General features: G+C 44.3%; 2 protein-coding genes across 2 annotated transcripts; both read right to left on the bottom strand.

Moving 5' to 3' along the window:
- Positions 1-1,193: 1,193 nt before the first annotated feature.
- On the bottom strand, positions 1,194-22,971 carry GARIN1A (golgi associated RAB2 interactor 1A). The gene is made up of 5 exons (XM_036089280.1): positions 22,839-22,971; positions 7,883-8,067; positions 6,662-6,911; positions 3,707-3,825; positions 1,194-1,558 (listed from the first exon to the last, which is right to left on the bottom strand). Exons 2-5 carry the CDS (start codon positions 8,044-8,046, stop codon positions 1,363-1,365), a joined length of 729 nt encoding a protein of 242 aa, XP_035945173.1. The 5' UTR covers positions 8,047-8,067; positions 22,839-22,971; the 3' UTR covers positions 1,194-1,362.
- HILPDA (hypoxia inducible lipid droplet associated) lies at positions 20,852-22,978 on the bottom strand. Its single transcript, XM_036089281.2, is given in 3 exon segments — positions 20,852-21,557; positions 21,560-21,777; positions 22,839-22,978. Coding segments are annotated over 2 exon segments (189 nt in total). The 5' UTR covers positions 21,711-21,777; positions 22,839-22,978; the 3' UTR covers positions 20,852-21,519.
- Between the last annotated feature and the right edge of the window lie 696 nt (positions 22,979-23,674).

Genomic DNA, 23,674 nt, shown 5'->3' with positions numbered 1-23,674 from the left:
TAAACACGCATATCAGTGGAGTGGTTGGCCATTTGTGCAGGGACACTTTGAGAATGGCGTGGGTACATATCGATAATGATCCTAGGACCACAGGCATAAATTGGGAAGCAAGGAAGGTTACCCTGCACATCAGCCTCTAAGTTCTGCTGCTAGATGTCCCTCACCAGCACCAGCAATGCTCAGCTTGACTGTAACAGGCTGGAAGGAAATGTGTTTTGTTTTAATTTTTATTGGAGACAAGAAGAAACCCACAAACATCAAGCATCCTCTCAGCTCTTGTCATTTCTGACCCGGTCGGGCCAGGATTTAGTGCTCAGCCCACCTGAGTGTGCACAGGGGAGGACAGCCATGTTCTTCCTCCCTCGTCACTCTGTCTCCTCTCATGTGAACTCTAGGAAAGAAGGGCTTCCAGCCTTGATTTGTAGACCCGTGGTTCAAACACCATGTCAACCTTAATGGCTTTCTTGTGTCTCCAGAATAGGGCTCAGTATCTCTCCTACATCCTCCCTCAAGGCAGGTAACCTGTCTCTCTCCCTCTCTTGAATTTACCCAGCATCCTGACCAGTATCTGACACCTAGCAGGGACCTAATAAAGAGTTCCTGCATATTGTGGTAGTATTTTCCAAGTAAACATCTGCCATTGGTCCAGAGGCTGGCCCACGCTCCTGCTCGCCCCTCATATGCACACACAATTACTGTGTCTTCCAGGTTGCTTTCATTAGGTCCAGGGTGGGAAGAGTCAAGTCAGGTAGGCCTTCCAGTGACAGGTGGTCATCGTCATCCTTACCAGAAGCCATGTCTTTATTAGCAACCAAGGTTTGCATGGCCCAGGGTGAGCCTTCACAGCTTTACACGAACATGGGGATTGGGGTGGTAAAGACTCAATTTCTTGCTTGAGGTAAGTGGGGCCACACAAAGTTATCTCCCAATTGGTCAGCATAGTTCTCAAGATTTCTTTCCCTTTGGGCTGGTAGCAGTCCTGCCTCTGGTTCCCCCCACCCCTCTGAAAGAGGACCTTGGGTTTCTGCCCTGGCTGTTTCCTCTGGACTGGATTTCTGGGCTTTTCTTGGCTGCTTTGGGGTTTCAAAGGAGTAGACAGAACATTTTCCCCACTTATTTCCCTAAGGGGTGAGCTCCTGCTCCTAATTAGTCCATCCCCAGCCCGAAGCCCCACAGAGCACAACTTATAACAATTAGGAACTCACTTGGAGGTTTATTGGTGGAAGTACAGCAGCACTTTGTTATAAACACCATCATACCTCTCCCATGGTCTTTGGCCCACAGTGGGAAAACAGCATTATAGGAGGTTGTCGCAAGTTCACGGAATGAAGCTAGGGAAGATCACCCTGTTTGGGCTAGGTGTCAGGGTCCCAAAAGGTTCTCTCCTAGGGAACTGGCAACAGGAGCTTGCAGGAAGTGCTCATCTGGATTCTCTTGTTCCCAGAGGCTGTGGCTCAAGGTGGCTCTCATGGGTATATTCAAGGTGACTGGAGATGCCACTGGGGAGGGTATCTTGTAGCTGTCCAGTTTGTCTGTTTTGATGGCAATGTTGGTGTTACTGTTGGAGCCCAGGAATTTGGGGGTCATTGCAAGCAATAAAAGAAAAAGAAAGCATTGTTAAGAATTTAATTTAAAAACCGTTTTTAAATTATGTCTTTTCCAGTACAGGTGCCTTCAGCATAGATGGGAACGTGGCAATGATGGCCAGTGACAGCGACAACATGTGTATGTGGTGGGATGTGTCAAGAGTGACTTGAACAGAGAAAGCCAAGCAGGAGGGAGGCTCAAGCTAAGGCCTGCTCTGCTGGACTGGAACAGACTCCCCTCCAAACCTTAAGTGTCGCTTTTATGTGTTGAGAACCTCATGTGTTAAGTAAGACTCAAAGGCAAGATCTGAGCCCACTGGAATCAGCCTGAGGCCCACTATAACCTGCCGAGCAGCAGCAGAAAGCCAAAGAAAACCTTAAGACAGTTCTCCAAAAACAGTAATAACTTGACAAAAGGTCACAGCCACTTAGTGTGTCTAGAAAAACACAGAGTGTAGCTAAATTTCTTAAAATTTTGATTCTAAGTGAGACACATGCTTATTTTCTTTCTTTAAGCTCTCCCTTTATCCTTTCATTTCTCTTAAGGCATTATCTGCTTTGTTTGCTCTTGTATTCTCTCTGGTTTAGGCTTCGTTTTGGAAATAATCGTTTCTTTAAAAATGTCTGATTCTTTCCTCGGTTTTATCACCACATTTATAAATCTTTTAAATTCTGGGTTGTGTTGTTCTTTCATATATTCTATCACTTTCTTAATTTCTTTCAGCTCATTTTGAAATGCTGGGTTGTAGTTTTCATTTGTTTTGCAAGGCATGTCTTTTTAGTGTGTTTTTGTTGTCTGTAAGCTTTTACTATGCTTCATATACTCCTTTTTTCCTTATATAATTTTGCGTGGGGGTTTGATTACTATCCTTTTCTGACGGTTATTTTTAATGTGAAATGGTTTTCCTGAACTTTCCGGAATGAGGGTAGGTCAAGGTAGCTTTCTGGTTTGGGCTCCAGAGCTCCCTCTTGTGTCGTTTTTGTGAAGTGTTTATGGCCTAGTACTTAGGATTCCCGGGGGGCTGTGTTGCTGTCTCCTGTCTTTAGCTTTAAAATAAGCCCTGCCCAAGAGGACTCCCTTAAAGGGCTATGACAGCTAGTGCCTGGGTGGTGTGGATGCCCACAGAGCCAGAGCCTGAGGGGGGTGGTGGCCAGATGAAAGGAAGACGTCAGAGCATCACCAGAGCTGCAGTGAGGGGTGGGGGTGGGGGCTGTCAGGTATGGGACTCCAAAGAACCCAAGAAAGCTCATAAGAGAAAAAGTGAGCTTTAAAATTAGGAAACAGAACAAGAGGAGTGACAACCCAGTTCCCACTATGGAGGACCATCTGAACACGAGGCCAGGTTGAGGGAAGCTGTGAACAGTTCAGAGTTTTGATAATTATCAGGCACCAGACATTTTAATTTCAGAATTGATGCTGCTTTTGCAATTTAAAGGGACCAAAGGATCTTTTATGTTTTAAGGGGGAGCCCATATGCTTATGGGGCCTGTCAGAGAACCAGCTTTTATCTCGGGGCAAGAAGAAAGCTTCTCCCACTGAAAAAAATATAAAGGGAAGACAAAAATAAATTTACATTTTGATGATACCCTTCAAGTCGTACTTGTTCAACGTATTGGTTGCATGATTTGCTTTTGTTTTCCATCACTTGTTGCACAGAGTCCCATACAATTACTTAGCAAATGGTGTTGGAGCCATTTCTGCTTTGGGTTACTGTCTATTCTGTCCATTTTACAGGACAGATAAGTGAGGCAAAGAGAACTCAGAATTGTCTCACCCAGGGGACCCTGGTGAGCTGGGACTGGAGACAGTCAATATCTAACTCCCTGAGCCTGCTTTATTAGCTTACCCTTCTTTGAATTAATTTACTCATCCCTCATCCCTTTTATTGAGCACTGTTTATGAAAACACTGCAGTTTGCCTAGGAAATATTCAGATCCATCAGCCACAGACCCTGTTTTCAAGGACAGGCTTATAATAAAACTGAGGGGAGAAGCTGTACGCATAATTGTCTAGAATAAAAAGAAGGAACTGAGCTAGTTTGGCGGAGGGTGTCACTGACCCCACCCACAGCTCAGTGCCGCAGGAAGGGATGTTGCAGGTTCTTGCCTGGAGGACCCACCTGTCTGCTGTGAGCTGGGGTCTTCCTGAGATATTTGAGAAACTGTCACGGGTCTGCTCAGCCACCAACAGCATGAAGTTTTCGCTGGGCTGAGTGGATGACGAGAGGCTGCTTTCAGGCTGGGTGGAGAAATTTACAGTCAGAGGACCAGGTCTGCACTCTGAGAGTTTGTGGCCTCCTCGGGCCAGAACTTTGAAGGAACTCACTTGAATCTTCCAGACTACACCCGGGCACCTGTTCCTTAAGCATTAAACTCCAGGATCATCAGACCACATTGGGCCCCTGGCAGGATCGCCTCCTCCCCTCTCTGATGGGCTGCTATGGCTACTGCTCGGGAACATTTAGAAACCCGGCCAGCAGAGCTGTCAGGCTGACTTTGGAAGTTAGTGAGAGCATACCTAAAGACTGCAACTAAAATGAGAGGAGGAAAGTGTTTAGATTCTGAAACCTTGGGGCGCCTGGGTGGCTCAGTCGGTTAAGCATCTGCCTTCGGCTCAGGTCATGATCCCAGGGTCCTGGGATCGAGCCCCGCATCGGGCTCCCTGCTCCACGGGAAGCCTGCTTCTCCCTCTCCCACTCCCCCTGCTTGTGTTCCCTCTCTCACTGTGTCTCTCTCTCTCTGTCAAATAAAATCTTAAAATAGATTCTGAAACCTGAAGGTGTTAGGCAATCCAGCCGATCAAGCTCTTTCTGTGCCTCTACCCTAAGCAGGTCTGGGACAAGCCTTCTGTGTGTCAAAAGGCATGGGGGTGGGCAGGAGCCTCAAATAAACTGAAAGGGAAAAGCAAATCCTTGCAGAAACTTGTGATTAAGGGGTTAAAATTCTTTTTTTTTTTTTTTTGAAGATTTTATTTATTTATTTGAGAGAGAGAGAGAGCACAAGATGGGGGAGCGGGAGAGGGAGAAGCAGGCTCCCCGCCGAGCAGGGAGCCCGATGCGGGACTTGATCCCGGGACGCCAGGATCATGACCTGAGCCGAAGGCAGTTGCTTAACCAACTGAGCCACCCAGGCGCCCCTGATTTTTTTTTTTTTTAAAGATTTTATTTATTTATTTGAGAGAGAGAATGAGATAGAGCATGAGAGGGGGGAGGGTCAGAGGGAGAAGCAGACTCCCTGCTGAGCAGGGAGCCCGATGCGGGACTCGATCCTGGGACTCCAGGATCATGACCTGAGCCGAAGGCAGTCGCTTAACCAACTGAGCCACCCAGGCGCCCCTGATTTTTTTTTTTTTTAAGATTTTATTTATTTATTTGACAGAGAGAGAGACAGCGAGAGAGGGAACACAAGCAGGGGGAATGGGAGAGGGAGAAGCAGGCTTCTTGCCGAGCAGGGAGCCCGATGTGGGACTCGATCCCAGGACCCTGGGATCATGACCTGAGCCAAAGGCAGACGCTTAACGACTGAGCCACCCAGGCGCCCCAAGGGGTTAAAATTCTTGATGTATAAAAAGCTTTATTTTACAAATCAATTTAGAAAAACACAAAGCTGCCAATAGAAAAATAGCCAAAGAACACAATAGACAATGCAAAAAGAAATATATATATATAACAATGTTCAAACTCACTGAAAATCAAAGAGCTGCTACTTTTTTTACCTATCGTATTAGAACATTTATTAAAATGTGTACTTCTCAATTGTGATAAGGATACAGTGACACAGACACTCATTGGAGAGAGTATACTTTGGCATGAGCTTCCTGGAAATAATCTGGCCATATGTATAAAGAGCCTTAAAAATGTTCATACCCTTTGAATTCTGCTTCTAATAATCTATCCTGAGAAAACAATCAGAAATGTGGACCATACACATAAATGCTTGTTTTAGAATCGCTTACAGTAATGAAAAGTTAGAAACAACTCTAAATGGCTGATAATAGGAGAATGGCGATATGAATTTTAATGCATTCATACAACTACTGAACAGCATGGAATTATCAAAATGATGTGCATAAAGAACTTTAAAAAGAAATGGGAAGATGCCTCTGATATAATCTAAGTTGAAAAAAACAGCAACATTCAGAAACATATATTTAATATCCTCAAATATATAATTAAAAATTAATTTTAAATGGAAGACTGTTAAGAAAACGAACATGGGGGAAAAAAAAAAAAGGCAAACCAGGAAACAGACTCATAACTATAGAGAACAAACTGAGGGTTGCTGGAGGGGAGGTGGGGGGGGCAGGGATGAGTTAAAAGATGATGGGGATTAAGGAGGACACTTGTGATGAGCACCCGGTGTTGTAGGTATACGATGAATCACTAAATTCTACACCTGAAACTAGTATTACACTATATGCTAACTAACTGGAATTTAAATAAAAGCTTGGAGAAAGAAAAAATAATAATAATATAAATAAATAAATAAATAAATAAATACATACATACATACATACATACCTGGATTAGATGGACTCCTAGCAAGTTTAATCTAGCCTCTAACCTTTAAAGAATAAATGTTTTCAAAGTTTTAAAATACTGAACAATGTGAAAGCACATGCAAAATTCTTCAGTTGATATGAAAAAGACAGTATAACTTTAATGCCAAAACCTAATAAAGATCAAACAAAAAAAGAAAATAAATAAAACGGAAGACTGGAAGGAAGTATGCCAGAATGTTCCAAGTGATTGCGTGGGGTTGGAGAGAAGTGGGAGCGATTTTTCTGTAATTTTCTAATTTTCTTCAGTGAACATTATTCTTTTATATACTGGGGGGATAAAAACAACAGAAAGCAATTTTTAAGTGAGCTAAGCCCTTTATAGCTCTTTTTTAGGAAAAGTAAATGAATTTGCTTTTTATGTTTGTAGACCTCGGTTTGGTGTGTGTGTGTCATTGGCCCTTGAAAATGAAGTCTGCCCCTACAACGCTAGACTTTAATATCCAGCAGTGCTCTGAGGCGCTGTGCTCCCCAGCCCCCCTCACTCCAGCAGGTCTTGGTGGGAGGCCCCACTTACTGTTGTTCTAGTGGAGCTGTTGGACATTTTGGGCACCAGGCAGTGAGTGAACTGGATTCTCGGGTCTTTGGTGGTGATGGATAGACCTTTCTGCAGAATTTTCACCAAGCGGATCCAGAACTGAAACACAGCTTCTGGGTGTTTTTCGTGAAGCCTCAGGTAGTAGATCTTTTCAGTCACTGTCCTAACCCGCAGGATGCGTTGGAGCCGGTCACAGATTTGTAGCTCCACAAACTTCAGGGGGAGAATCCTAGACACAATCAGGAAATTCCCATAGGGAGGAGCTCACCGGTTCAATCAACCGTGCTGTGCCCACCTAGTGCTTGGCCCAACCTCACTAGGCTCCCACCACTGCCTGGGGGCTGCCCCAGGAGGACGCTCGTGGCCCTGAAGTGGGAACAATTGCTAAGACCGACTCTTCTCTGACTTCCAGGGCCTTCCTCACTAAAGAACCTGCCCACATCAATAATAATGGCAGATAGCCGATGTGTAACATCTCATTCAATCCTCACAACAACCCTTTGATGAAAGATATTAATTCCATTTTACAGATGTTGAAACTGAGGGTCAGAACAGCTAACTGATTTGCCCAAGTTTAGATCTGCGTAAGTAGGACCCGGAACTGAGGTGTTCTGACTCCATTTCCAGATCTTCTCCCTATATCCTGGTTAACTGTGCTGACAGAGTTAAGAAGGATGGATGTCCTATACATCTGGTATTATTTATTTTTTTTTAAATTTTAACACTGCATAATCCCAACTGACTTTCATACCCCTCACCTTTTTTTTGGGGGGGGAAGCCCTAAGTCTATAAACGTAAATAAATTTATATGTCTATAAATATAAATGAAGACAATGTAAATATATAAATAAAAATATAAGTAAAGAATATGTATAAATAAATCAATATAAATATTAAATAAATCAATAAGTCAATGTAAATAAATCAAAATAAATAAATAAATAAGCAAACAAATAAATAAATAAATGGAAGCCAAGATCCTTCAAGACCAGGCTGAGACAGGGACGCGTGCTCTGTACCCCACAGCACCAAGCACACTGCCTGGTACACCCAGACCCTAAAGAAATGCTTGTTAAATTAATGAGTGAATTCTACATAGTTTATACATGAACACACTGCCCTTTCTTTTATCTAAAATCCAGCTGCAAAAGAATGTGGTCTTCTGGCCCCTTCCGGCCCCTCCCTCCGGCCTTTCTTTACCTGCTGAGGGTGACCACGGGAGCACAGTCAGGTGTGGTCCAGGAGGAAAACTGACCCTGGGGCCAGGTGACGTTGGCCATCAGGAGGACGTTGGGGAGTGGCAAGGAGGGCACTGAGGAGGTCACCCCGAGGATCACAGTGGTAGACCCTTCATAGACATCCATCCAGCTTCCGGGCTTAGTGACCTAGAAATCAGCCCCAGGTACGTGGGTCAGAGAGAAGCGGAAGACAAGGGTGCAAGAATAGAGAGGCTAGGAAGCAGCACTTCAACTTGGTGACGTGCTTCGAGCACCTGTGCTTCTTGAAGGTGTGCGGCACACTGGGCTGGGCCATGACCAGCATCCGTCCTTTCTGTGGGTCTCCCCAAATAGACCAGCTCACTGGTAACAGGAAACTGTGTTGCCCTTCTTTGTGGCCTCTGCATTATCCAGCTTTAAAGATTTTATTTATTTATTTACTTACTTATTTATTTTTTTTTGAGATGGGGAGAGAGAGTGGGGGAGGGGCAGGGGGAGGAAGAGGGACAAGCAAACTTCTGCGCAGAGCAGGGAGCCCTATGTGGGGCTCCATCTCATGACCCTGAGATCATGACTTGAGCCCAGATCAAGAGTTGGATGCTTAACCAACTGAGCCAACCGGGTGCCCCTGCATTATCTAACTTTAAAAAGATGCATTAGTAAGAAAAAGCTGAGAGGCATTAAAATTTTATTCCTCCATCCTTGGGTAGAAGAAGCCAGCAAGGCTTCCAATGATCTGGAAGGGAGATTATATAAAGAAAGTTCCAGAAGAGGAAGAGAGGGAGGAAAGAGCTGTTGAATGGGGAAGACCCAAGCAGCCCAATGTGAGGGAGGTTTGGGGAGCTTTCTGCAAGGTGAGGGAGGGCCCAGCTTGTTGCTGGATCTTAAGTGAAATAAGAACTTGTTCTCTTGCAGCATCTGAGGCTGGGGCAGGACAGGGAGACTGGATGCTTGGCACTGGGCACAGCGTTTCAGCTAAGACACCCCCACTTCACTGTCCAGGACAGGCAGAGAAGCCTCCAAGGAACCACAGGGACCAGGGTAAGGACATTTGAGGGGGTTTCCCTATGTTCCCAAGACCAGAGGGACTTCTCCCAATGTTCTAGACTTTGTAGGACCATCAGAACCATTTCACAGCCATGGTGGAACTGGGGACAAGGGGAAAGCCCCAGGAAGGACTGAAATTTAAGTTCCCACAGAGCTGAGTAGAAGGTGCCCCTAGAAAAGTGAGTTTTTATTTTGAAGGAAAAAAAAAACATTTCTTGGAGCCCATGTTGTAGAATGAGATTCATATGTATTATAAAACACAGGGGGCTGCATACATTGAGTAAGTGATAAATAAACGTTTGTGGGTGATGTTTCTTAGAGGTGATGGCAGAGATTCTGAGGAGCGGGGAGAAAGGGAATCACCTAACTGTGTGGGTTGGATCCTTTCAAGTAAACTTTTTAAAAGATTTATCTATTTGAGAGAGAGGGAGCATGAGTGGGAGGGGCAGAGGGAGAGGGAGAGAGAATCTCAAGCAGACTCTGTGCTGAGTGCAGAGCCCAGGGCTGGGCTCGATCCCATGAACCTGAGATCACGACCAGAGCAGAAACCACGAATCGGATGCTCAACCGACGGCACCACCCAGGTGCCCCTCAAGTAAACGTTTAACTCCCCCATGGGGCAGCTTTGGCAGGCAGGCTTTCCCGCTCCCTGGTACGGTCTGAGTTTCCTGCTGCCTGAGTCACTACGTGTCTACCCAGAGAATTTTTTAATTTCAGGTCAAAGAGAACATATTCAGAGAATAAACCTCCTGCCAAAACATCACACCCCAATAGAAATGACTGGAATTTGGAATCTGGATTTCCCACGTCACTGCTCCTTCTCCACCAAGACTGTGTTAGGAAGGAGCACGCCCCCAGGTGGCCCGCTGATGGCCCCACTCCGCAGCCCCCTGGGGCAGCACAGGAACCAGGGAGCGCCCGGAGCCATGATGTGGCTGGCTGGAATCTGAGGGACTTTGTCAGGGAGTAGCTCACTGTTGTGTGAAGGCATCTCCAAATCAAGCTCAGATTGTCTCCACTCTCTCCTGTAAGTCCTCGCTGCTTTGTGACTCCATCACAGGGATTCCTGACTGCAGACCCTCCCTGTGCACTTCAGCCTCCCGCCTTCGCCCTGGGACTTGAAGTCCCTTGGCCTGGAATGGCCTCCCCCCTGCTCTTCCACTTACCAAAGTCTCAACGATACTTCAAAGAATGACTTAACCCCCCTCTTCTGGGGAGCCTTCTTCAACTGCCCAAGTCCCAAGAGTGTTCTGAGCCCCCTAAACACTGGCACCCCCTCTCTCTGCTCATGCTTTAGGGATCAGCTGGTCCAAACCACCTGACAGAGCTTTCTTAGCAGTTACCATTTTATAACATACCCTTTAAATTGACAAAGTCATCAGCTCCTTGGCAGGGACACTATCGGATCTCTCTACATCTCCTGCCCCACATGCAGCACACAGCTTGCTGACTGAGGAGCTGGTTCTACCACACCTGCAGAGAGCACGGGAGGTCCAGCTAGACCTCTAGAGGGAGGCGGGCAGACCCTCAATAAGATGTCATTTTTTTATTTTTTAAGTAAAACCTACCCCCAGTGTGGGGCTTGAACTCACGACCCCAAGACCAAGAGTCGCATGCTCCACCGACTGAGCCAGCCACATATCCCAAACTATGTTAAAATGACCGCCCCATACTCTCAATGGTCCCATGCTTCCCAGGCCAAAAATGCTCACTTCCATTGGCCGTATCACCACCCTTTAGGGGATGTAGAATCTGGGCAAGGCGATTCTAGGGGCTTGGCTCTCAAACAAGGCTATTTCTAAACCATCCCGGAGAGAGGAGTTTGGGTTTCAGAGCAGGGATTCTGACAGCAACCTTCATTCCCTCTAATCCAGCATCCCTTCCCTGGTGGCCCTGGGAGGGTGCCCATGGACACTGCATGGAGAGTGAGCTCTGATGGGCCCTTTTGCAGTGTGTAATTCTGTTTCCTGAAAGCATATGACCTGCGGGGAGCCCCACGAGGCCTTAGGCACAAACTGAGCTGAACTTGGGATCCAGACCCTCTGGTTGTCTCTAGCCATAGCAGCTTCCTTCTCCTCCTCAGGGCTTTCAGAGGCCACAGCATTTTTGGATCAACCCTCTGAAGCAAGTTTTGGAAAGGGAAAGGGAGCGGGCTCTGAGCTGCCACGCGGGTACCTGGATAAAGTTGCTTTCAAACACCGCCGAGTCAGAGAACAAGTTGAATTCTGGAGAATGAATCAGTTGACAAAGAAGGCCATCTTCCACCCCAAGTTCCACTCCAGGGCCTGGTTCCCTGACCTCAGGTGGGAGGCCCCTAATTTTACTCATTGGTTCTTGGGAAGAACGGGCTGGGGACCATCTCTGGGGCTCCACGCAGACCCAGCCCAATTCCGAGGTGTTGGTGTGACCACTACTCCCCCACACCTCCACAGCTCCACTTCCCCTCCTGACTTACAGGCTGTCCACCAGGCCAGGGAGGGCCTGTCGGCTCACAATGACAGGCATGACATCAAGGAATGTGATGGGTAACAACAGGAAAGGAAAAATAGAAAAGGCAAGGAAGGATTGGGGGTGAGCAGGGCTTTTCTTCTCCCCTTTCCTATGCACTACACACTAGCAGTAATGTAGTCTTAGTCCATTTTCCCTCAATCTCTCTGTATCCATGAGGAAAATGACTGCCCCATGGTTATGCCAAGAGAGCAGTGAGCTGACCAGAACAGCAAGGCAGGCTCTCAGGAAGCCCATAGCCTTCAATCCTCTCCCCCCATGGGGGAGCTCCTCACAAAAACTTTCTCTGAGCGAACTGATCGCCTAAAGTCAGGCCCTCACCTGGCCAGAGGAGCTCAGGACAGAGGCAAGCAATTCACCCCAATCTTTCCTACCCCATTTCATGGGATAAATGAGAATTTTTTTTTTTTTTAAACCAGGCTGTTAACAAAGCCAAGAGGCTTATTTATTTGTAAACAGTGGGCAAATGAGGATGTGTGGCCTAGTGGTAATGCCAGAGCCAGGGTAGAAGAGATTGTGAAAACTGTAAAATGCTCAGGAAGTTTACAGGGCAGTTGTTAAACACAGCCATTATTAAAAATTTAATTATATAAACTTACACTTAAAATAAATTATACAAAAGCAAAGGTAATGGTCCAAACTCATCTTCTTAATTACTACTCTCTAGAGGTTATTTACGTCTATTGTCCCTACGTGGTAGAAATACTATATAATGGAGCACTACGACTATCTCTTCTCAGTGTGTGTTCAGGAACTTCCTGTCGGTCACTGCCTTCAAACCAGCCACGTTGAGAGTTATTTACATCATGGAACCAGTAAATGCTACTCATCACGCCTTGATTTATTGTTTTGTTGGCTGTCTAAAGCCATAGAGAAAATGTTAATGATGCAGTAAACTTAAAAGTGCATCTGTAGTTGTTGTATGGTAAGCACAGAAAGATCTGAGGCGTCTCCCAGTATATTGAAAGTTATCTGATTTAGCAAAGAAGTTGCTTAAGTCACTGATGAACATATAAAGTTCCAACATATAACTTGCTTAGTTCTCTTTCTTCTTACTAATATAAGTGGGAAAATCAGCCAACATTCATGTCAGAACTACACTTTGTCAGTTGCATAGGTTGGCTAGGAATACAAGAGTTTGACAAAAATCAGTGAAAGATTTGTGAGAATCAATTGGCTATATGAAATGGACAAGAGTACTGTGTGTTTTATTGTTAGTTGTGAATTGTGTGCTATACATTATGTCAGTAAATTTTTTTTTTAAGATTTTATTTATTTTAGAGATAGAGAGAGTGAGCAAGTGGGGTGAGGAGCAGAGGGAGAGGGACAAGCAGACTCCGTGCTGAGTGCAGGGCCCGACGTGGGACTTGATCCCACGGCCCTGAGATCACAACCTGAGCTGAAATCAAGACTCAGATGCCCAAGAGACCAAGCCACCCACGAGCCCCAATGTCAGTAAAATTTTAGAGAAAACATATATAACACATATATGTACATATATGTATATGTCCATATGTATATATTACATATAATTCTATAATATAGAATATTTTTAATTACTAATTATAGTACATAATATTGAATTCTAATATAATGTATATACTATATATATGCTATATTATGCTATATATGTAGTAATTATATATAACATGTGTACTATGTATGATTTATTATATATATTCCCCCTCAGAGAGCTGGTGTCAAACATTTACTAGCATAGCATTGTAGTGGCACCAACTTCTTCTCTCCCCTTGCAATCTTCTATTTTTGGTACCAGGACAAGAAACATCCACTCAAAGATTTCTTCAGGTTGCATGAAGTTGAGGAGGGGTGAGATAGTAATTATCCCTCTATGACTGGACAGCTACCAGGCTCTTTCACTTTGGTGTTTATACAAGGAGCAAGCCAAAAAGGTAAGTCAGTTCCCCCATGTCTTTTAAACTCTCAAGACACACACTAGTGCAATCCTCCCATGATTGGGGTTAAATTTCCTGGTGCTTCTCTTAACATGAGGTAGGAGTCCTGCTTCTCACTGGTGTTTTTTCCAAAGCTGTTATATCAGAGGCAGAAGTTTACAACTTAGTGGCTAATTTCTTCTTCTTTTTTTTTAAATATATGTATTTTAATATTTTATTTAATTATTTGAGAAGAGAGAGTGAGAGCGAGCACAAGATGGAGGAAGGTCAGAGGGAGAAGTAGACTCCCTGCTGAGCAGGGAGCCCGATGAGGGACTCGATCTCAGGACTCCAGGATCATGACCTGAGCTGAAGGCAGTCACTTAACCAACTGAGCCACCCAGGCGCCCCTTGGCTAATTTCTTCTTAAGACTTGATCATTAGAAGAGAAAACTTTTATTTTTTATTGATACAAAGTCTATAATACTGGAAATTCAAATATTCAAACAATCTTCAAGGTCATTATTTTTCCTTTATCACAGTACTCTGTTTTTTTTTTTTTAAAGATTTTTATTTGTCAGAGAGAGAGAGCGCACAAACAGAGGTGGTGGCAGGCAGAGGGAGAAGCAGGCCCCCCACCAAGCAAGAAGCCAGATGCAGGACTCGATCCCAGGACCCCAGATCATGACCTGAGCCAAAGGCAGACACTTTACTGAGCCACCCAAGTGTCCCAGTACTCTCTGTTCTTGACATTTTTTCTCCTTCCCTTGTAAAAGGTTAATGTCCATCAGTAGAGCACCAGTTAATCTATGAAACTTCCATATGATGTAGTGTTTTGCAGCCATTAAGGGAATAAGGCAACTTTATATATACTGATATGGAATGATTACTGAGACCTATATAAAGTTAGAGAAATATAAAGAACAGTATATATAAATTGCTATCACTTGGATAAAAAGTATATTAAAAAAGAATATATACTCATATATGGTTGAACATGCCCAGAAAATTTCTGGAAGGATAAAAATGTGGTTGCCCTAGGAGGGGTAGGGCATTGGTAATGGTGGTGAAAAAGGACTTATTTTTCACAGTATACTTTTTGTACTGTTTAAATTATTTACCATGAACTGTATTTCTTTTAAATAAATTTTAAAATAAAAAGTGTGAAAGAAATTTCCTACATATGGCTCTACAAATATTTGCTAAGAAGTAGCTATGTACAAGATAAACTTTTGGAAGAATCATTATTAGCTCTAAAAGTGGTCTGTCCAAAGTTGTGAACATGTGGTCAGGGTTGTATTGGACATACTGTTTACTTCTTGAGTTAAAGATATATATTTGAAGAAATAAGGGCTGGAAGATTTCCAAATATAGTAAAAACTATAAATCTACATCTATACAAACAGTAAGTAATTACTAGAAATTGTAAATACGTAAGTAAAAATATTAAATATGTATACATATAATTTTTAAAGTTCTTTAACAATTGACTATTTAAAAATTGTAACAATGTAATATGTAACATTAGGTTTAGAACATATGTATAAGTAAAATATATGACAAGAATGGCACAGAGGATGAGAGGGGAAAATAAGATGTAGTATTGCAAGGCTCTTACATTATACACGAGGTGGTAAAATACTATTCGAAGTTAGACTATAATAAGTTAAAAGATGTCTATTGTAAATCCTAGAGTAGAGGAACCATTAAAAAAATTAAACAGAGGGGGCACCTGGGTGGCTCAGCCGTTAAGTGTCTGCCTTGGGCTCAGGTCATGATCCCAGGGTCCTGGGATCAAGCCCCACATCGGGCTCCCTGCTTGGCGGGAGGCCTGCTTCTCCCTCTCCCACTCACCCTGCTTGTGTTCCTGCTCTCACTAACTCTGTCAAATAAATAAACGAAATCTTTTAAAAAAAATTTTTTTAACAGAGATGTATAGCTAATAAATCAAGTGAAGATAAAATAGAACACTGACAAATTCACAATTAATCCAAAAGAAGGTAAGAGGAAAAATGGAACAAAGAACAGATGGGAAACAGAAAATAACAAGATAGAGAAGATTTAAACCCAACCTTATAGATAATTACACTAAATATAAATGGCCTAAACAGTCCAATTAAAAATGAGATGCTGCCAATCTGTATAAAAAGCAAGGCACAACTATATGCTATCTACAAGAAATCCACAATATACAAAGATGCATAAGTTAAAGAGACAGAGTAAGATAAACTTTGCAGCCACTAATCGTAAGTCAGCTAGAGTGGCTATATTAATATCATACAAAGAAGACTTCATGGCAAGGAATAATACAAGTGATGAAGTACATTTTTTTCGAAAGACTATTACTATTTATTATTTATTTTGAGAGAGAAAGAGGGTGTGTGCATGCAAGCAGGGGGAGGAGCAGAGGGAGAGAGAAAATCTTTTTTTTTTTAAGATTTATTTATTTGACAGAGAGACAGAGGGGGCGAGCACAAATAGGCAGAGCAGCAGGCAGAGGGAGAGGGAGAAGCAGGCTCCCCACCGAGCAGAGAGCCCGATTTGGGGCTCTATCCCAGGACCCCAGGATCATGACCTGAGTTGAAGGCAGATGCCCAACTGACTGAGCCACCCTGGCTCCCTGGGAGAGAGAAAATCTTAAGCAGACACCACGCTGAGCTCAGGGACCTATGTGGGGCTCAATCCCAAGACCCTAAGATCGCGGCCAGAACTGAAATCAAGAATTGCACCCTTAACTGACTGAGCCACCCAAGCACCCCAAAGAGGGACACTTTTTAAATTCAATTAATTAACATATAGTGTATTATTAGTTTCAGAGGTAGAGTTCAGTGATTCATGTCTTATATAACACCCAGTGCTCATTACATCATGTGCCTCCTTAATGCCCGTCACCCAGTTACCCCATCGCCCCACCCTCCTCCCCTCCAGCAACCCTCAGTTTGTTTCCTACGATTAAGAGTCTCTTCTGATTTGTCTCCCCAAAAGAGGGACATTTTTAAAAGATAAGGAGGTCAATTTAAGAAGACATAACAATCCTAAATGTATATGTATCCAATAACAGAGTTTCAAAAAACATGAAATGAAAACTGATGAAACTAAAAGGAAAAATAGACAAATAGATAATTAGAGTTGGATATCTTATCCTTTCTCTCTCAGAAATTCATAGAACAAGTAAATAGGAAATTAATAAGGATACAGAAGACTTAATAACTACGAACTAAATTTATGTAAAATTTTTTTTTTTTTTTTTGAGAAAGAGCGTGCACGCAAGCTGTGGGGAGAGGAGCAGAGGGAGAGAGAGAGAATCTTAAGCAGGCTCCTTGCTCAGCACAGAGCCCAATGCAGGGCTCGATCTCACGATCCAGAGATCATGACCTGAGCCAAAATCAAGAGTCAGACGCTCAAGCAACTGAGCCACCCATGTGCCCCACTCTATGTAATTTTTGTAAAAAATTTTTTTGTATTTTGCATACTTTCTATAAAAAATATTTTGTACACTTTTCTGTAAAACACAGAATCAGAACCCACAGAATCCACATTCTCTTCAAGTGCACATTGAACATTCACTAAGATATACCATGTGCTGAGCCATTAAAACAAGTCTCAATAAATTTCCACTAATTAAAATTATACAGGGTATGTCCCCTGACTATAATCAATGAAATTAGGAGCAATGAAATCAATGAAAAAAGAATATTTGGAAAATATCAAGGGATTTGGAAATTAAACAACCTACTTCTAAAGTTAAATTTATTTTATTTTTTTTATTTTTTTTAACTTAAATTTTTTTTAAAAGAACAGTTAAATTTGTAAAAATTGAGAAACCTATAGTTAGTGAGATCTAGAAAATGATATTGTCTAAGTTACTGAGTTTCCTTCTATTTCCTCTGTAGTAAAATGAAAAGATCTATGCTGTCCAATACAGTAGCCACTAGCCACGGGACTACTGAGCACCTGAAATGTGGCTAATCCAAATGAGATATGTTCTAAGTGTAAAATGCCAATACAAATAAATACTTAGTACCAAAAAATGTAAAATATCTATATATCTCATAAAGAACTTCTTAGGTTGATTACATGTAGAAATAATATTTTTAGTATATTGAGTTAAAGGTGTTTAAAATATCTTTTCCTGTTTCTTTTTAATGTAACCATTAGAAAAATTTAAATTACATATGTGGCTTGCATTATATTTTTATTGGACGGTGTTAAGACTAGATCAAATCTTCCAGGCCTTAATATTCTGATATCTATCATAAGCTTTAGAGGCAGGGCCCTTCAAATCTGGAAAGCATTACACCGCATATAGTTAGTGTTTCCTTCTTCCTTAGATTCCACTAGATGGCACTAGAGCTAAGGCCTCAAGCTAGTAACAGATTGAAGGTTTGTACTTGCAGCTTTCTAAATATGCTGTGCTTGGGCTCCTCTCCACATCCTTGCTCACAGTTCCCTCCAGTAGGGAACTCTTTCTGAACGTGGTTACCTGTTCATTTTTTAAAATTCAGATCCTCTAAGAAGCTTTCCTTTTACCATCTGCCTCCTGCCAGCAGATAACTTTATATACCCATGTCCTATACACGTTTCTATCACAGAACCATGAAACATTATTGGTTTGTTTACATGCCCCCCCCCCCCCCGCACACTGTCTAATGCATGTTATCTGAGGTAGGTAGTAATGAAATCTTAGTCAATGTGCAGTAGCCGCTAGGTGCTGAAGGCAATGTATCAGTCAGAATAGGCCAAGTTACGCTGCAGGAGCTTAACACAACAGAGGTTTCTTTCGTATTTACACTACACGTTCATCAGGGATCAGTCAACGGCTCCACTCCATGGCACCCTCACTCCAAGACCTACATTAATGGAAGAGTTCCATTTGGAGCATTGCTGGTCACTGTAGTGGAGGGAAAAAGAAGGTGAAAGGTTTGGAGGTTTTTGAACCTGTGCTCCAATCTAGAATCTAGGTGTTCCAATCTAGAACTGACACAAGTTACTTCTACTCACAACTCATTGGCCAGAACTAATAGAACTAATTCATGGCCTTGTCCAACCACAAAGGTGTCAGGAAGTGCACTTCTATTATGTGCTTGAAAGGCAAGGGCAGAAATATTTGGAGACCACTATGATCCTTCTAGTCAAGAACCATTCAGCTCACCGTCCCTCCTGCAGCTCACTACCCCTCTGCATTCACCATACCTCTCTGAAGAAGACAACTCAGTAATTCCCTTCAGCTACAACATCAAGTTCAAATTCAAGAATCTCCGAGTGATGCATAATAGTCTCTACACCACTTTCCGAAGTGGCTTGAGGTGGAGAACTCTAAACTAAAAAGACAAGCCCCCACCCATCTAATAAATATTGGTGGAACAAGGACAAGACGAATGCACTAAGGGGAAAGGGGAGGAACAAGAAACAGTAGCCTAGGAATCACCATGTGCCACTGAGCAGATGGGAAGAAGGCCCCTTACCCTGCGGGAAGGGAATATTCCCTGATTCGGCCCTAATTTTGCTTCCTGGGAGCACAGCCTTAGGCAACTGTTCTGTTCTAAGCTACTGAGAATTCAGAGTTGTTGCTGCAGGGAACCTAATCTAATGTGTCCTTGACTGATAAGGAGATAGGACTGTAGAGGTGGGTGATGCATATGTATTTAAAACAACAAAAAACTTCAGAATGTGTGACATTAACTTACTTGGAGGGCAGGCAGCAAAGCGATCTTACTGAAAGATGGGAAGAGGGCAACTCGTCATAAGTAGCAAAGTATTTGGTAAAACTGTTGCCTGCAGTAACTTGGAAGACATACTTGATCTATCTATCTAAGAAGTTAAGAGAAAGTCAGAGGAAAGAATTTTAGCAGCCTGAATTGGATACTGTTGGTTGCCATTGACGAAGTCCAAGATTAGCTCAGACAAGAACTGAACTGACCAGCTCGCAAGCAGGCACAAGGGCTGTAAAGAGAAATCAGTGGGTTTGCAGGGTTCACAAAGGCAACTACTTCTCATCCCTAACTGGTTAACAGATAAAACTGAGAAATGTTTGCAATGACAAATGCCGTTCTGAACTCAGCTTTGTAGGTAGGATGACTGCTGGCCTGTCTTGGTTCACCCAGACCTGTCCCAGTTTTAGCACTGAAAAGTACTGCACCCCAGAAAATCCCTTTGCCAGGCAAACGGGGACAGCAGGTCACCCTATTCATAGGAAAGAGGAAAACAGTGGTATGGCCATTACATCTGTTGTTAAAATCTCCAAGTAGATTAAATTGTCTTAGAGTGAAGACCTCACAAAGGTTCTGGCACCCTGTAAACCATTTCAATTAAACCATCTGGGGAAAGAGCCTTAAGGTGCAGCTCTTCCACTTCAAGTTAACACCCCAAACGAGGTGAAGTGTGAGAATGAGAAAACATATCAAATTTAAGTAGTATGTTCTAGGATAGCTACTGGCCGAAGTGCCTGAAATCCGAGATAAAAAGCCAACTGTATTTTTCATTGTACTGTGCTGAGATGAGCCACATTACCCCCGCCATCCACAGAGATCAGGGAGCCGGACTGCACATGCCCAGAAGGTGGGAAGCTGGAAATACTTGCTAAACAGCACTAGTGACGACCATAGTGCAATTAATAGAAGTGATGCCCAAACCACCGGCTTCTAGAGTAGTTGGCACTTAGGCTCAAGAACTCAGGAAGCCAAAATGGCTTAGTAGAGGCACCATACCATTTGTACCCTTTGGCCATTGTACCAATTTACCCATTGGCCAAAAGTAAACCCAATTCCCCATACATAAAATGACACACATCAAGAGTGTGTGAACGGATACATTACCATGGGCAGAGGAGTGAATGCACTTGAACGTGGAGTAGGGGATGGAGGAGTAGTGGATATGGGCAAGGAAAAAAAAAAAAAAAAAAAGCCCAAACCCTGCATTTCTGTGTAAAAGCCAAGCTACAAAGATCTGGGAGTGAGCAGAGACAACTGTCCAGTGGGACATTTTACCAGCTGACCTGGAGAACAATCAAAACTGAGCACTCATTCTGATGGATAACAGCAGTACAGAGGGAAAAAAGCCTACTGGACTGATAGTCCTCTTTCCCCCGGAGACTGAAGGTGGGGGTGCTAGAAGAAAATCATTTTTCTTTTGAAATGGAGAGTCAAGAGAGGACTAGAATATTCTTGGCCCAGGCTCAGAAAACTGGTGGATTCAGGGCAGACCCAACTGCCCTTGCCTCCAAATTCAGATTTATTTACATTATATTTTTTATTTTATTTTTTTAAGTAGGTTCTATGCCCAGTGTGGAGCCCAATGAGGGCCTTGAATTCACGACCTTGAGATCAAGATTCAGTCAGTTTAAGACTAAGCCACCCGGGTGCCCCTACATGATGTTTTAAACGAAGTGTTTTAAGTACTTTTCTGCTCCTGAGTTTTTAAGATGTCAAACCCCAAATCTAGGATTAAGACCCTTCCCTATCACTAATTTCAAGGGCAGAGGTCAATATGACACATACTAGAAATATATATTCAATTTTTATTTCATTAGAAAATTTCATTTAAGCCACATGGTGGCCATAATGGCATTCTTGAGCGGGCTTTGTCATCCCACTGCCCCCTTCCGATCAATATACATGCATACATGCTGTGTTGGAGAAAGTACTTTACATGTGAAACAATGAGAGGTGGACACTTGACTATTTCATCATCCCCCTCCCTACAGCCAACCCATACACCACACTTTAACTACTGTCCACACACACACAAGCTCTCATGGGAGAGAAGCTGACCTCCACATAAACTGACCACAAGACACCCAAGCCCCAAGGAACTCTTGGCAGATGTTGACGATGCAGAGATGAAAACGACACCATCTCCCAACTGCTGAATATGAAGCGCAAGTCCCTATCTAAGAGGCATCAGAGCCATGTTGCCAAGGACACCAGAGCGTACAGCAGACCCTGGGGAGAGCAGTGACATCATTCCATCGCAGTCATAGGCAATCCACTTACACCTGTATATTAGGCCCTTTTTCCAGGGCAAGGAACATCCAGATGGAGAGGCTCTTCAAGAGCCTGTTAACAGTTCTGGTAACACTGATGTTCTGAGCTTTCCTGCCCAGCAACTAGACAACTGCCTGGATGTGTTTAGGCCAGTGTTCCAAGATTACAGCTGGTGGAGAGAGGTCTTATCACACCCCTCTGGATGGATTGTCTGGAACGCCCTCGGGGGCTCTGTGCTGGCTGGTTGACCTCTGGTGGTCCAGGAGCTCCCAGGCAATGGGCTCTCCAGTATGCCTCCCAGGGACTCCATTAGTCTAACGAAGATGGAGAGCAGGGTCAGCACCACACCTAAGAGATAGAGGTTCAACACAGGCTTCATGGCTGAAATGACCCCACTCCTCTGTAGAGCAGTAGAGCTGTCTTCACTTCTCGAAGGCCTCTGGATACTGAGGAAAGAGAGGTGAGATTAATCTACAGCCTTTTGGGATACGCATGCATCCAGTCCTGACTTCTGTCTTCCCATGGAACTAAGGGTGAGGCTCAGCCAGTCAGGGAGACAGAGACCAGTAGAAGCATATTTACACTGTAAACTATGGCTGCAGAGCTAGTCTTGCTTCTTGGACTAATTCAAGAGCACTCCTTAAAACTTTTACTTCTTCTAAAGTAAAGCAATGCACAATCCCCGTGCCACAGTCCAGGGACCAAAACCCTTCCTGAATGGAGCCTTTCTGTTTTTGAGGGGGAAGGTAGGCACATGCCCCTAATAACTTTTTTTTTTTTTGAAGATTTTATTTATTTATTTGAGAGAGAGAATGAGATAGAGAGAGCATGAGAGGGGGGGAGGGTCAGAGGGAGAAGCAGACTCCCCGCTGAGCAGGGAGCCCGATGCGGGACTCGATCCCGGGACTCCAGGATTATGACCTGAGCCGAAGGCAGTCGCTCAACCAACTGAGCCACCCAGACGCCCGGCACATGCCCCTAAGAAAGCAACCTGCCTAGAGGTTCTCCTCACATCTGTCAGGTTCCAGTTAATCGTAAACTTTTTGATAAAGCCAAAATAATTCCGAGACAGTCAAATCTATCAAGTTCACTTATTTAACAAATACACCCGGAATACCTACGATGTGTTATGCACCCAGGAAGGTACTAGGGCCATACGGGGTCCGGTAGACATGAACCCTGCCCTCATGGGGCTTTCGATCTAGGCAAGAAATTAGGCAGTTAGCACACACACAACACGCCAAGTGCTGTGACAGAAAGGGTGTTCTGGGAGGGCAAGACTGGGACGCCCAACCCAGCACTTGAGAGCATGGGGAGAGCCACATGGAACACAGGGTCATCCCTGAAAACAGAGCTGGAGCGGCTGACTCCGGACCCAGGTGGAGACCGAGCGAGGAGCAGGAGTCCGGGAGGCGCGGCCCGAGCTCGGGAACCCGAGGCGGCCCGCGGGGCAACGCAGCCTGGGGAATGGGCGCGGAAAGGCGGGGAAGCCCACAGGGCCGCTCACCTCCAGGAGGAAGGGCCAGGAGCGGTCCGCTCGCTGTAACAGAGGGTAGTGCAGGAGTCCGAAGAGTCAGCTCCCGATTAGTGTTAAACCGCAGCCCAGACGATTCTCTGAGTATAACGGCGTAACCCTCGGGAAAGAGGAGCAGAACGACGTTGCCCACGCCGCCCACTTATAGCCGCGGCCCCGCCCCGGAGCCGCGCACGCGCACTCGGGCCGCACGCACCGGGCCGGACGCACGTCCGCGGCCCCGCCCCCAGGCGGGGGTGGTCCGAGGTCTGGGCCCCTGCGCTGCGCTGCGCTGCGCTGCGCTGGCAGTCTGACCTGTTTCCAGAAAGTACACACCTTGGGGTCTGAGTCACTGAGGTCGGCAGTAGGACTAGCGTATGTGTTAACGTAGACTGCCTTTTTCTGCTGCAGGAAACTGGAGGGAATCAGCACATTTACCCCCATACCAAGTGGACTGGAGACACACCTGAAGTGTCCAAATCCAAAAGCCCTCAGGTCAGAGGAAGGCGGGACCGCAGAGAAGGGCTTCATCACCAGACCTTCCAACAAAGCACAGATTGCCAGAAGGCATCAGATCCCCACCCCCAGTATTTAAATTCCCCCGACTGAAGAGCTGACTTTCACTTTCTAGAAGTACCGAGATTCCAGGCACCGCCCCCCACCCTCCCATTCGAAGTCCTGAGGTTTAATTTGCCCTTGGTATCACCGGAATGGCGAGAACCTGTTACATCGTACTAAGTTCTGCTTTCTACGAAAGTTTGTCATGTGTCAGAAAAGGTGAAATACCCAGCTGGCCCTGGCGTCTGTGCCCGACTGCACACGGACAACTC

Source organism: Halichoerus grypus, chromosome 12 (assembly GCF_964656455.1).
Source record: "Halichoerus grypus chromosome 12, mHalGry1.hap1.1, whole genome shotgun sequence".
Classification (NCBI taxonomy): domain Eukaryota; kingdom Metazoa; phylum Chordata; class Mammalia; order Carnivora; family Phocidae; genus Halichoerus; species Halichoerus grypus.
This window is presented reverse-complemented; position numbering and strand designations above follow the sequence as displayed.